The 12355-nt window shown below is 40.1% G+C and overlaps 1 protein-coding gene across 3 annotated transcripts in view; it reads left to right on the top strand.

Annotated features, from left to right (window-relative positions):
* The window catches only part of ACVR2A (activin A receptor type 2A), a 77522-nt gene that overhangs the window by 39860 nt on the left and 25307 nt on the right, over nucleotides 1-12355 (top strand). For all 3 annotated transcript variants that reach the window (XM_089520066.1, XM_089520065.1, XM_089520067.1), the window contains exon 4: nucleotides 4672-4826. In XM_089520066.1, the coding sequence (XP_089376192.1) occupies nucleotides 4672-4826 (155 nt within the window). The remainder of the gene's footprint in view (nucleotides 1-4671; nucleotides 4827-12355) is intronic.

Below are 12355 nucleotides of genomic sequence, written 5' to 3'. Positions count from 1 at the left end.
TCCTCTCTGCAAGAGGCCTTTCTTCATCCCGAGTGATGACACCGGTTGTGCTGGAGTTCCTGATGACACTTTTGGATTCGGGGCTATGCCTCACTTCCATTAAGTGCTACCTTTCTGCCATCTGTTCCCATTTCCAGTTTGATGGCAAATCTTTTTTCAGGGACCCTCTTGTGAAAAGTTTCCTGAAAGGTTGCACCAGCCTTCATCCTCCGGTCTCAGTACCGGCACCTGCTTGGAGTTTGGACGCTGTGCTGTCTGCTCTGCAATCCAAGCCCTTTGAACCCATGGCCACAACTGACTTGCAGCTGTTGACTTGGAAGACAGCCTTTCTTGTGGCCATCACCTCTGCCCGCCGTGCGGGTGAACTCTGTGCCTTACGGAGGGAACAGCCTTTCCTTAGGTTCCATGAGGACAAGGTGGTCCTCCGTACTGACATTACCTTTTTGGATAAGGTGGTGTCTGCCTTCCACATGTGTCAGGACATTGTTTTACTGACCCTGGCCTCGAACCCGACCACTGACACTGAATGCCGCTTGCACACCTTGGACATTCAGAGGGCTTTGGCCTTCTATTTGGACAGAACTACAGGTTCGAGACATTCTGAGAGACTTTTCCAATGCTACTCGGAACCAAAGAAGGGACTGCCTGTGACTGCGCAGAGGCTTTCCAAATGGGTGGCTGGTACCATCCACTTCTGCTACGAACTGTTGGGCAGACCTCTCCCGGCCAGGGTTTGGTCCCATGCAACTAGGGCGGTAGCGACATTCTCCGCTTTTTTGACTGGGGTCTCCTTGGAGGATGTCTGCAAAGCTGCTGTTTGGTCCCAGCCCTTGACTTTCATCAAACATTATTGGCTGGACACCAGGGCCAAACAGGATGCAGCCTTTGGGAGGGCAGTGTTGGTTTCAGGTTTACACTGATTGCACTGCATTTCATTTGTTGTCATGTTATTGAAAGGGAATGTCTTTTTGCCAGAATTGGCTTGGTTTACAGCATTCTTAGGTTTACAGACAGGTCATGCATGACCTTGTGCCTTTTGATTTGAACATGTTGAAGTACTGTTTATTGAAGTACTGAATACAACTGACACAGTTTTTGGTTCAATGTTTTATTATGGTTAATAAACACAGCACTATTTGAACCTTACTTGGTGTCATGACACTCCCTCCGCCACTCACCTAATCTTGTCAGTCTAACCCATTTGTATGATTCACAGAGACCACGAAGAAGGAGGACAGGTTGCATACCTGTAACGATATTTCTTCGAGTGGTCATCTGCAAATACATACAAATCCCACTTGTCCTCCCCTCAGTTTTCTACTCTACATTGCCTCATTCTCATGTCGCTTAAGCAGCGTAAATTTCAGAACTGGGGAAAGAGCGGGAACGCAGGGGACTTATAAAGGGTGGGCGGAGCTAACACCAAAAAGTTGCAAAGTTAACTTTGCCCAGTGATTCCAGAAGTTGTCTGAGCAGCACTGCGCAGGCGCAATATAACCCATTTGTATGTATTCGCAGATGACCACTCGAAGAAATACCATTACAGGTATGCAAGCTGTCCATTTTCCACCTTTGGAAAGTTGTTCTACCATTACAGTTAACTTCTGTTGGTACTAATTTGTCAATTTAAAAAAGGTTTGTTCAGATTTTAAAACATAATTAAAACAAATGAAAATAGCTTAAAATTGATATCCATATGCCTGTAGATAACATGATCCCATGTTCAGGTGATCCCATGGTCAGGAATACTAAAAGAGAAGGGAGTTCAAGATGGATGGGAGTTTCTCAAAAGGGAGATACGGAAGGCACAAATTAAAACAGTTCCAGTGAGAAAGAAAAATGGGAGGTGTCGCAAGAACCCAGGATGGATGACCAAGGAACTTTCAGCTCAGCTAAATTTTAAACGGAACATGTATAAGAAATGGAAAAATGGGGAAATCACCAAAGAGGAATTCAAACAAATAGCTAGCAAGTGTAGAGATAAGGTCAGAAAAGCTAAAGCACAGAATGAACTCAGGCTTGCTAGAGAGGTTAAGAACAACAAAAAGGGCTTTTATGGATATGTCCACAGCAAAAGGAAGAAGAAGGAAACGGTAAGACCACTGCGTGGAGAAGATGGCAAAATGCTAACAGAGAAAAGGCAGAATTACTCAACACTTTCCTTGCCTCGGTCTTCTCAGAAAAGGCAAAGGGTGCTCAACCTGAGGATAAAGGAACAGAGGACAGAATAGGGGAATTTCAGCACAAAATAAATAAAGAGATAGTACAGGAATTCCTTGTTAATCTAAATGAATTTAAATCGCCAGGACCAGATGAACTACATCCAAGGGTATTAAAAGAACTGGTAAATGTAATATCGGAGCCATTGGCAATAATCTTTGAAAACTCCTGGAGAACAGGAGAAATCCCAGCAGACTGGAGGAGGGCAAACGTTGTCCGCATCTTCAAAAAAGGGAAGAAAGAGGATCCAAACAATTATCGGCCAGTTAGTCTGACATCAATACCAGGAAAGATTCTAGAGCAGATAATTAAACAGAGAGTCTGCCATAATCACAAAAAGTCAACATGGGTTTCAGAGAAACAAATCATGCCAGACAAATCTGATCTCTTTCTTTGATAAAATTACTAGCTTGGTAGATGAAGGGAATGCTGTGGATATAGTATATCTTGATTTCAGTAAGGCCTTTGACAGGGTTCCCCATGACATTCTTGCAAACAAGCTTGTAAAATGTGGGCTAGACAAGGCAACTGTTACGTGGATTTGTAATTGGTTGACCGGCCGAACCCAAAGGGTGCTCAACAATGGCACCTTTTCATCCTGGAGAGAAGTGAGCAGTGGGGTCCCACAGGGCTCTGTCCTGGGCCCAGTACTTTCAACATCTTTATCAATGACTTGGAGGAAAAAATTGGGGGAATACTTATCAAATTTGCAGATGACACCAAATTAGGAGGAATAGCTAATACTCCAGAGGACAGGATGAAAATTCAAAATGACCTGAATAGACTAGAAAGCTGGGCCACAGCTAACAAAATGAACTTCAACAGGGAGAAATGTAAGGTACTGCACTTAGAGCGAAAAAATGAAATGCACAGATGTAGGATGGGGGACACCTGGCTTAAGGAGACAACATGTGAAAGGGATCTAGGAGTCCAAGTAGACCACAAGTTGAACATGAGTCAACAATGCGATGCGGCAGCTAAAAAGGCCAATGCAATTTTAGGCTGCATCAATAGAAGTATAGTGTCTAGATAAAGGGAAGTAATAGTGCCACTATATTCTGCTCTGGTCAGGCCCCACCTGGAATATTGTGTCCAGTTCTGGGCGCCACAATTCAAAAAGGACATTGAGAAACTGGAGCGTGTCCAAAGGAGGGCGACTAAAATGGTGAAGGGTCTGGAAACCTTGCCCTATGAGGAACGCCTTAGGGAGCTGGGGATGTTTAGCCTGGAGAAAAGAAGGTTAAGAGGTGATATGATAGCTCTGTTTAAATATTTGAAAGGATGTCATATTGAGGAGGGAGCAAGCTTGTTTTCTGCTGCTCCAGAGACTAGGACCCGGAGCAATGGATGCAAGCTGCAGGAAAAGAGATTCCGCCTCAACATTAGGAGGAACTTCCTGACAGTAAGGGCTGTTCGACAGTGGAACACACTTCCTCGGAGTGTAGTGGAGTCTCCCTCCTTGGAGGTCTTCAAACGGAGGCTGGATGGCCATCTGTCAGGGATGCTTTGATTTGGATTTCCTGCATGGCAGGGGGTTGGGCTGGATGGCCCTTGTGGTCTCTTACAACTCTATGATTTAACAGGTCCCTTTTAATCCATCTTCACTACATAAAGATCTTTTAACCTGCCTAGCCTGGTCACTGAATCACAGTCAAAAGGAGAATAGTGTGGTTGAGCGCATCAACAAGAGTGGCTTAGTTAACTTCAGTCTAGCATTCTTCCCTTTTCCTTTCTCTGGTATAGCTATGAGGTGGAAGTGGGAAGTGTCAGCTTCCATTTTTTATATCTTTACGAAGAAGCTGATTAAATTACAGTTTATTGAAACGAGCCAGGCCTTGCATGGAATGAAATTCTGAAAATAGAAATGACAAACACAAGCAGCTACATCATGACATTAATGCAAACTAGTAGTTCAATGTGCAACACTAACTTCTTTCCTCTAATATTTAATATAAGAGGTATAACTGCACTCTTCTCATTTGCTGTGTCGTGGTTTAATCAAGTATTCTTAAAATTCTTGTTGATAAAGCTCCTTTAAATAAAGCTTTATCATAATACTCAGATTCAAAACTAATGGAACTATTATAAGTAGTGTTAAAGGGTTTTTAAATTGCAATTGTACATTTAAATTGTTTGTGGTCAGCTTTTCTTGGTTTAGAGGCTGATGTGTAAGAGAGAAAATAATGCTCCTTACTAGGCCAAATTCTGCTGATGAAATACATTGCAAGCTTTCAAGTCTTATAATATGTCAAGTATTATGCACTTCATGAAAGCATTTTAAATGCAAGTTGATATTCCAGTTGATGTCTTTTAAATGTTCAACCTTTTTTAAACAACTGATATGTTATATTTTGTATAATACTTCAGTTTCGCCAACTTTTAAGAATTGCTTCATTGTCCTTTGCATTAGTAGTAGATTGTCACAAGACTAATTGTTACTTTTTCTTACAGCTACTTCCAATCCTGTCCCACCTAAACCGCCCTTGTTCAGTACCTTGCTTTATTCTCTTGTGCCTATAATGGGAATTGCAATTATCATACTGTTTTCATTTTGGATGTACCGACACCATAAATTGGCATATCCTCCAGTACTTGTACCAACCCAGGTAAGTTGATTATTTTGGTCTGGATTAGATTTGGGCGATGATTATTCATTTCCTGTAATGCCCTGAATGTTCTTTTGGTTTAAGTTTAAAAGTCACTGCTTTTCCTTTCTGTTTGCATTGATGGAAATATTTTCTATTCACCGAGGAGATGTCAGTATCTTACTTCTAAAAGGTTACATATATCGAAGCAGATTGTAGTCTATAGTCTTAGAATTTAAACTTCAGAAACTAGCTATCTCTTAAATTACTACCCAGGCACATACATTATTAGATAATAAAGTTTTGAAGCTGTACAGGTGAACATTGTGAATAGAAGTTAGTGTTTCTAGAATTAAACATTATCAAACCAGTATGAAATAGTACTCTTAAACTTGAAGGCCTTGATTTCCATTTGTTAAATTGTTGTTTCTTATAATATTTGGCTTTTACATTGAGTTCTATATATTGTTTAAAATTCCAAGAATGTTGCTGTCAGACATGGTTTTGGATGTAGTGTTTATCAGTAACATGAGCATTTCTAAGAGATTTTAAAAATATTTTCATTCTGTTTTGTTAAAACCTACCCTGAGATTACATGCTGAGAAGTACATGATCAAATACACCTAGCAATGCCAATGATTACAAAATGGGATATATGAATACTTGTTGGACATTCTTGCTTAAAGTATAGGTGACAGGGTTTAATTGTTTTGTTTTTTACTGTGGGGCATTGGAAACACATAGGGCAAATCCTAGACAAAGACTTAGTGGATTAAAAGTTTTATTTCACTCAAGTTTTAAGTTTACTATAGTATGAAATGGGAGATTGAGACTTGTTAGTACTTAGGGCAAAGTCCTGCCACACCATTATGGTATTGGATAATTTATATCTAAATGCCTCAGCTCAGTTAGGCAAGATTCTTTATACATGATTCCTTCAGTAGTTACTAATTTTATAATGTTGTAATTACAGATATGAGGGATTACTAGTTTACTTTAACTCCTGAAAAAGTATTCAGCAGATTATGTTCAAAAATTTGTGTACATGGAAGAAGAATAAATAGTGAAGTAATCTGGAAACAGTAGTCTAGTTAAGAACAGGAGAAGTAGAAGCCATGTGTTTCTGGCTGTCAGATACCTCAGAAGAGGTTCTAACCACCTTAAAGCATTCTTATATTGCCAAAACATTAGCCACTTCACCATTCACCCATTGTTATTGTTTTGGTGGTTGTTGTTGTGTGTCTTCAAGTCATTTCTGACTTACTGGTTTTCTTGGAAAGATTTGTTCAGAGCGGGTTTCCTTTTTCCTTCCTCAAAGTCTGAGAGAGAGTGTGACTTACCCAAAGTCACCCAGTGGGTTTCCATGGCTGAGTGGGGATTCAAACAGTGGTCTCCAGAAGGGTAGTCCAGTGTTCAAACCATACCTATGCTTAGATTTGAAGAGACCAGAGTGGTAACTTTTTAAAAACAATTTTTAATTTAAATCATATCTCATGTTGTTTTTTTTTAAAAAAAAGAAACACCATAGTAATTAAAAGAAGACACAGTATGATAATGCAGTGCTAAATACTAACATTGAAACTTACATTGCTGAATGTGTGTTAAGGTTATATTAAACAATAATATTTGTTACTGTTGGGCCCATTCCCATTATTGTTTAAATCGGATTGTGTGGAATCACGATCTGGTTTAAACCACTATGGTTCCCACTTGGGAATCAATTTGGAATCGATTCCTAAGGGTGGGGGCATAGTTTTCCCCCATTTAACCTGAGTCTAAAAGGAGTTGGGTTTTCCCGCTCCTTTTTGGGCTGAATAGGTTTATTTGACAATAAATTAATTCAGCCCAGTGAAAACTCAGGACAGCCCCTCTCCACCCCAGCAATGCCTCGCTCTTTCCTCCCTTCCTTCCCTCCCTCCTTTCTCCCTTCTTTCCCTCCTTCCTCTCCATCTCTCTTTCCTCCCTCCCTCCCTCCCTCCCCTCCTCCTTCTCCTCCTTCCCTCTTTCCCTCCTTACCTTCTGCCTGGGGGTCCCAGTGGTGGCAGCGGGGGCTGTCAGGGCTTGCCATTGGCCCTCTCCTCCTCCTCCTCCTCGCTGTCTGGCCTCCCTCTCCTTCTCAGCCCCAGTAAGAAGGAGGCCAGGGTGGAAGGAGAGAGGTAGCAGGCTTGGAGGACGGGGGCAGGTTCCTTCTCCGCCGCTTGCATCTGTCCTTTCGGCGGTGGCAGTGGTGGTGGAGAAGGCTGCCGGCCGGGGCTCCTTGGACATGCTTCCATCCTTCAACGATGTCCAGGATGGAGTCACATCCAAGGAGCCCTGGCAGCATGTAGGATGGAGGTGGCATTGGCGGTGCCCAGGGCTCCATGGACGTGCCTCCATCCTTGACGTCGTTGGAAGACGCATGGAGGGAGGCATGGCAGGAGAGGCTGGGGAAGCCTCTCCTGCCATGTCAAAAGAAGCCTGTCAAAACAGGCATTTTTATTCCTGAAAGGAATCCTGAAACTGGCACAAACATAGAAGAAACCACTTTGTTTGATGAACCACTTTCAGGATTTGATTCAGGAATCGAATCTACAGGTTAGTGGAAATGGGCCCATTGTCTGCCTTCAAGTTGTTTCCAACTTACTGTGACCCTAAGACCAATCTATTGTGGGTTTTTCTTGGCAAATTTCATCAGAAGGGACTTACTGTTGCCATCCTCTGAGGCTGAAAGAGTTTGATTTTCAGTAATTTTGCTATTTTAGTTGACTTTGATCTTCTATGAGCGTCTCTGTTTGTCTCCATGTGTTTAATTTGACAACATGGTTTACAACTTCCTCTTTCTAAATCCTGATCTGTCCCAATTTCTCAATTTTAGAAACTTCAGATCAGACATGGACATCTGTCCTATATCTTTAATAGTCAAAAGACAGGAAATGAATCCTTTCTCTGCAAAGATCTTCTGTGCACCTTATAATTAAAAGAAATCCAGCTTCTTTCTTAGCTGGTGTCTTGCTTTAGAAGTATCCAAATAATTATTTATTGTTGTTCTTGGTGCTGTTAGTTGTAAGTTTCTCATAATCCCTTTTTTGTATCCCTAGTTGTCTTTAATGAGCCAATGTGGTGTAGTGGTTTGAGGATTGGACTATGAGTCTGGAGACCAGGGTCCGAATCCCCACTCAGCTGTGGAAACCCACTGGGTGACCTTGGGCAAGTCACACATTCTCAGACTTAAAAAACGCCATGGTAGGTTTCCCTTAGGGTCTCCATAAGTCAGAAACAATTTGAAGGCACACAACAACAATTGTCTTTTTTAGTTTACTCTATACAAGTTTATTTGAGCAAGAGATTCTGTTTTTAAAGGATACATACCTACCCTATCACCACCACCCCATCTCTCTCTGATCTCTTCTTCCAAGCTGTGTACTAACCATGTTGAGGGAGGACTTCATGACATTTTGCTGTCTTTATTGACCTATGATATACAGTCTGGTTGACCATTTGACCATTTAGTATTGTGATTTTTGAATGATTCCCAAGCATTTTGGAAACATTTTTTACTCTTGATTTTCCCTTTGAGCTTCCCCCTTGTACCAGTTCTTCATTAAAGTTAAATGTGAGTTACCTGCCATTTTCCCTAAATAAATTGCATTTAAAGACATTGTTGTCCCACCCTGAGGCCTAGCCATTCAGCAATAGAGCAGTACACAGATTAACATGGAAATCACTCCTCCCAGCCCAGGGTCACACAGTATATATATATTCCACTCACTTCCATGCCAGCATTCACTGAAGATGCCAGCTAGAGATGCTGGCGAAAAGTCAGGAACAAACTCTTCTAGAACATGGCCACATAGCCCAAAAAACCCACCAAAAAACCCCAATTGTGATCACTGTTTCTAGTTAGTAAAACTATACAGTGGACCCTTGTTATACGCTGAGGTTTGGTTCCAAGATCCCCCGTGTATACCAAAATCCGTGTATGCTCAAATCCCATTAAATATAATGACATAGAAAAATGGTGTCCCTTATAAAAAATGGAAAATCAATGTTTGATATTTGAAATTTATACTTTTTTTGAACATTTTCAAACTGTGTATAAAAATCCATGTATAAGAAGGGCCGACCGTACTTTCATCCCCTAGAAGTACTACAGGGGATGCTACAGAATCCACAACCACATGAGTTGTATTCATTCCAATAGTTCAGAGGCCACAGTCTTTATTTCAGCCTGACTGCTCTCTCTCCCTCCTCAGTTTTTCTTTCCTAACTTGCCTATTGCAGCTTGCTCAGGTATCTCCCTCCTTTACTTCTAATGGTCTATTTATTGCTTTACTCTTTCTTCTTAAAAGTTTACTATCTTGTTCTCTTTACTGCCTTAAGCTTTCTTTTCCTTTAAAAACAACAACACTTTCCTGCTATGTCTTTTTTTTTTTTTACTTTCTTTCCACCCCTTTACTTCATTATGAATAGGTGGAGATGGCACCCAGTTGCAGTCTTTTGAGGCATCTTGAACAGTCAGTATGATGGTAGTTTAAACTACCCATTATTATAACGTTATCTGTTTTGAATACCTCCCATGCTTAGTTTTAAATCTCAAAATTATCTTAACCATGTCTCCAGCCTAGGTTACTTTTTATGCCTCCTGTTGTTATCTGAGGTGATTCTCTGAACTAGTCAGCCCATTTAAAGGTTTCAGGTTTATCAAAGGGCATGTCCTTTTCAATATAAAGGATACCCTTCTCTGTATGAACAGAGACAACCATACCCCACAGATTCTTTCCATTCTATTAGATTTATGTTACGTTCTTTTAACTATGTTTTCACTTGAAACTATGCACTACATTTCTCCAATTTTGGCTCAGGGCCTTCTGGCATTGGGAAACATACGTTTCTTTCTTACAGATTTGCATAACTTTCTTCCTTATATTCCATTTTTAAAGCAGCCCTCTTTAAAATGATAAATAGTAAATGTGAATTGACATGTTGACAGTAGAATTCTTCGCTGATCTTAAATCCTGTGTGAGTGTTGTTTTGTGTGTGTACCATATGGTCAGCCATACATCGGGATAAACATAGATTTGTGCTCAGCAGAATTTTTTGAGCTGGGATGGAATTTTTTCCCTATGCTTTCTTTCTCTGCCCCCTAAAAACCTGTGCTAGATATTTGAGGATTCTCTGAAATAGCACAGGGACTAGGGAGCTTTCAGGGCAGAGGATGATACATGAAAATTACCAAAGTACCTTTTTTGCCAAGGGATCGCTTTCACTCGATCCCAGATCCCTCTGTGAATGGAAGAATAGAGGCAAAATTCAGGATAGTCAAGTGTGAATATATTCCATTGTAATACAAAAAACTTCATATGGATTGTTTTACAAGAGGGCTAAAATATATTTCAGTTAAAGGACAAATATTAGAGACCATGTGTACATCTTGGCGCAATCACATTTGATATTTACTGCTTAACCTTTCTCTATTACCATCTTGTGGGTGGTGATCCAGCCAACAGTCAGTAAACAGGTGTGTAGTTATATGACTTTTACCATCTCACCATTGCCCTTCCACTCCCAAAGGTGTTTGGCGTTTGCATTTCTGGATAAATGGATAGAACATATATACGTTTATGTTTTCCTTGCACTAGCAATTTTGTGATCCTTTGAATAAAGTCAGAGCCCTGTAGAACAGCAAATGGGAACTTGATGAGATCAGTATTTAAAAAGTGATGTCATAGTAGTGATGCACTGGGTGAATGCTGATACAATTAAACACAAAATTCATTTTAAAATGCCTATTTTATGCAGATGCTTAACACAGATAAAGTATTACATTTGCTCAAGACTTCAAAGAATTCTTGTTCTGTAGATATGCTGATATATGATATGTACACCTGTTTTTTCATATTACAAATGAGGATTATTTTTGTTTCCTTGAATTGCATCAAATACTCATTAGTTTAAAGCTGTGACATAAACAGTAGTGTCACAAGGGTTGGGGGTCACCTGGTCTGCTAATTTATAGTGTCACGCCTGCCCCCATTATCTTCCTTCCATATCACACCATACAGAATTCCTAGTAATGTTTTTGTTCTAATGGTACTCATAATTCATAATTCCCATATTTCACTTAATGCAATGGTAATAGTTGTGACATAAACAACTAGCAATTAAAATTATACCTTTAAATTACAACATCATACTCACAGTACATGTATTTACATGGACATAGTTTCATGTAGTTAAAGTAAACTGTTGGTAAGATGTGATTTTTTTAAAAAACGTTTTAAAATATCTTTAATTTTTTTTTATTAAATTTTAATTTAAAAAACCCTGGTCTCCTTCCTTTCCTCCCACTGAGCCATGCCCCGCTCACACTATCCCTTCAGTGTTTTAAAGAGGGACACAGATGAATGCCACCGCCTGTTTCTATCAAAAGGGCATGTGTTTGGGGACCAGTGGTGTCACCCCTGCTTATGGTGTCACTTGGCATGGATTGCATGCCCCGCACTCCACTAGAGATGCCTGTGGCTGTAAGTAAATCAGAAAATTAATTTTGAAATGGCTTTCCATTAGTACTGATTTCATAGGACTGTGTGTTACATCAAGAATTATGTATTGATAATGCTGGCTTTTACATGCATTGTAGAAGTATGGCTCAGTGTAAACCTGTGAATGAAAAATAGAGAATAAAGGCATGTTCTGGATACATGCAATTCTTGACACATGCAAGTCTTGCCAAGGCACGTTCTTGTCAAATTTGCACCAGCTTGTAGGCATATTTTTGACTGCGTGAAATTTTGCACGGTGGGCTGATCCTTTAGTATATTAACTGCTGTGGTTTAGCCATTTCCCTTTTTAAGAGAGCACTACCTTTGTTTTCTCTCAGCTGACCAATTCAGAATCATTTTATTTTATTGATAAAGCATTTCTGTATTATCTTTAAGCCCTTAAAATAAAAGAGCCTCTGAGGTGATTTACAACAAAAGAAATGAATACAATTAAAAAGGGAATACAAAGTAAAAAACCAAACAGATTTTAAAAGAGCTAGGTAAAATGGAAAATCATATTCCTTTAATAAAAAATGTCTTAACTGATTGACTACAGCCAAAAGAGAAAGGGCCACAGTAAACCCCTTTGGAAGGGAGTTCCACAGATGTCCTGTCATCAGAACCATCCTGTTCAGTACCTTCACCAATTACTCATTTCTTTCTTGTAGAACACTCAATATGGCCTTGGAAGATGTCACAATTAGGGACAGTTTATATATAATCTGATGAGGACTAAATCATTGCAACTATCTACTGTGCCAAAATGATACCATAACTTTGAAAGCCACTTCAGCTGTGCAGTTGCTCTGCAGGTACACCCACTCCACTGAGCACATAAGTGAGCATACTTATTTCAATGTACCAGCACACGAGAATCCTGGATGTTGAAATGTTTAATGAGCAGCCCTACGTTTGAGTAAGCTCTTTACTTGACCAAAACCTGTCCAGACACAGTTCTTGTTTCCCCTCCCACCATTTATTTATAAAATTGTGTTATACACAGATTGAAAATTAGCTGATCAGGTGGTG

Source organism: Sceloporus occidentalis, unplaced genomic scaffold, assembly GCF_023333645.1.
Source record: "Sceloporus occidentalis isolate IW3139 unplaced genomic scaffold, rSceOcc1.0.p SCAF_4, whole genome shotgun sequence".
Lineage (NCBI taxonomy): Eukaryota > Metazoa > Chordata > Lepidosauria > Squamata > Phrynosomatidae > Sceloporus > Sceloporus occidentalis.
This window is presented reverse-complemented; position numbering and strand designations above follow the sequence as displayed.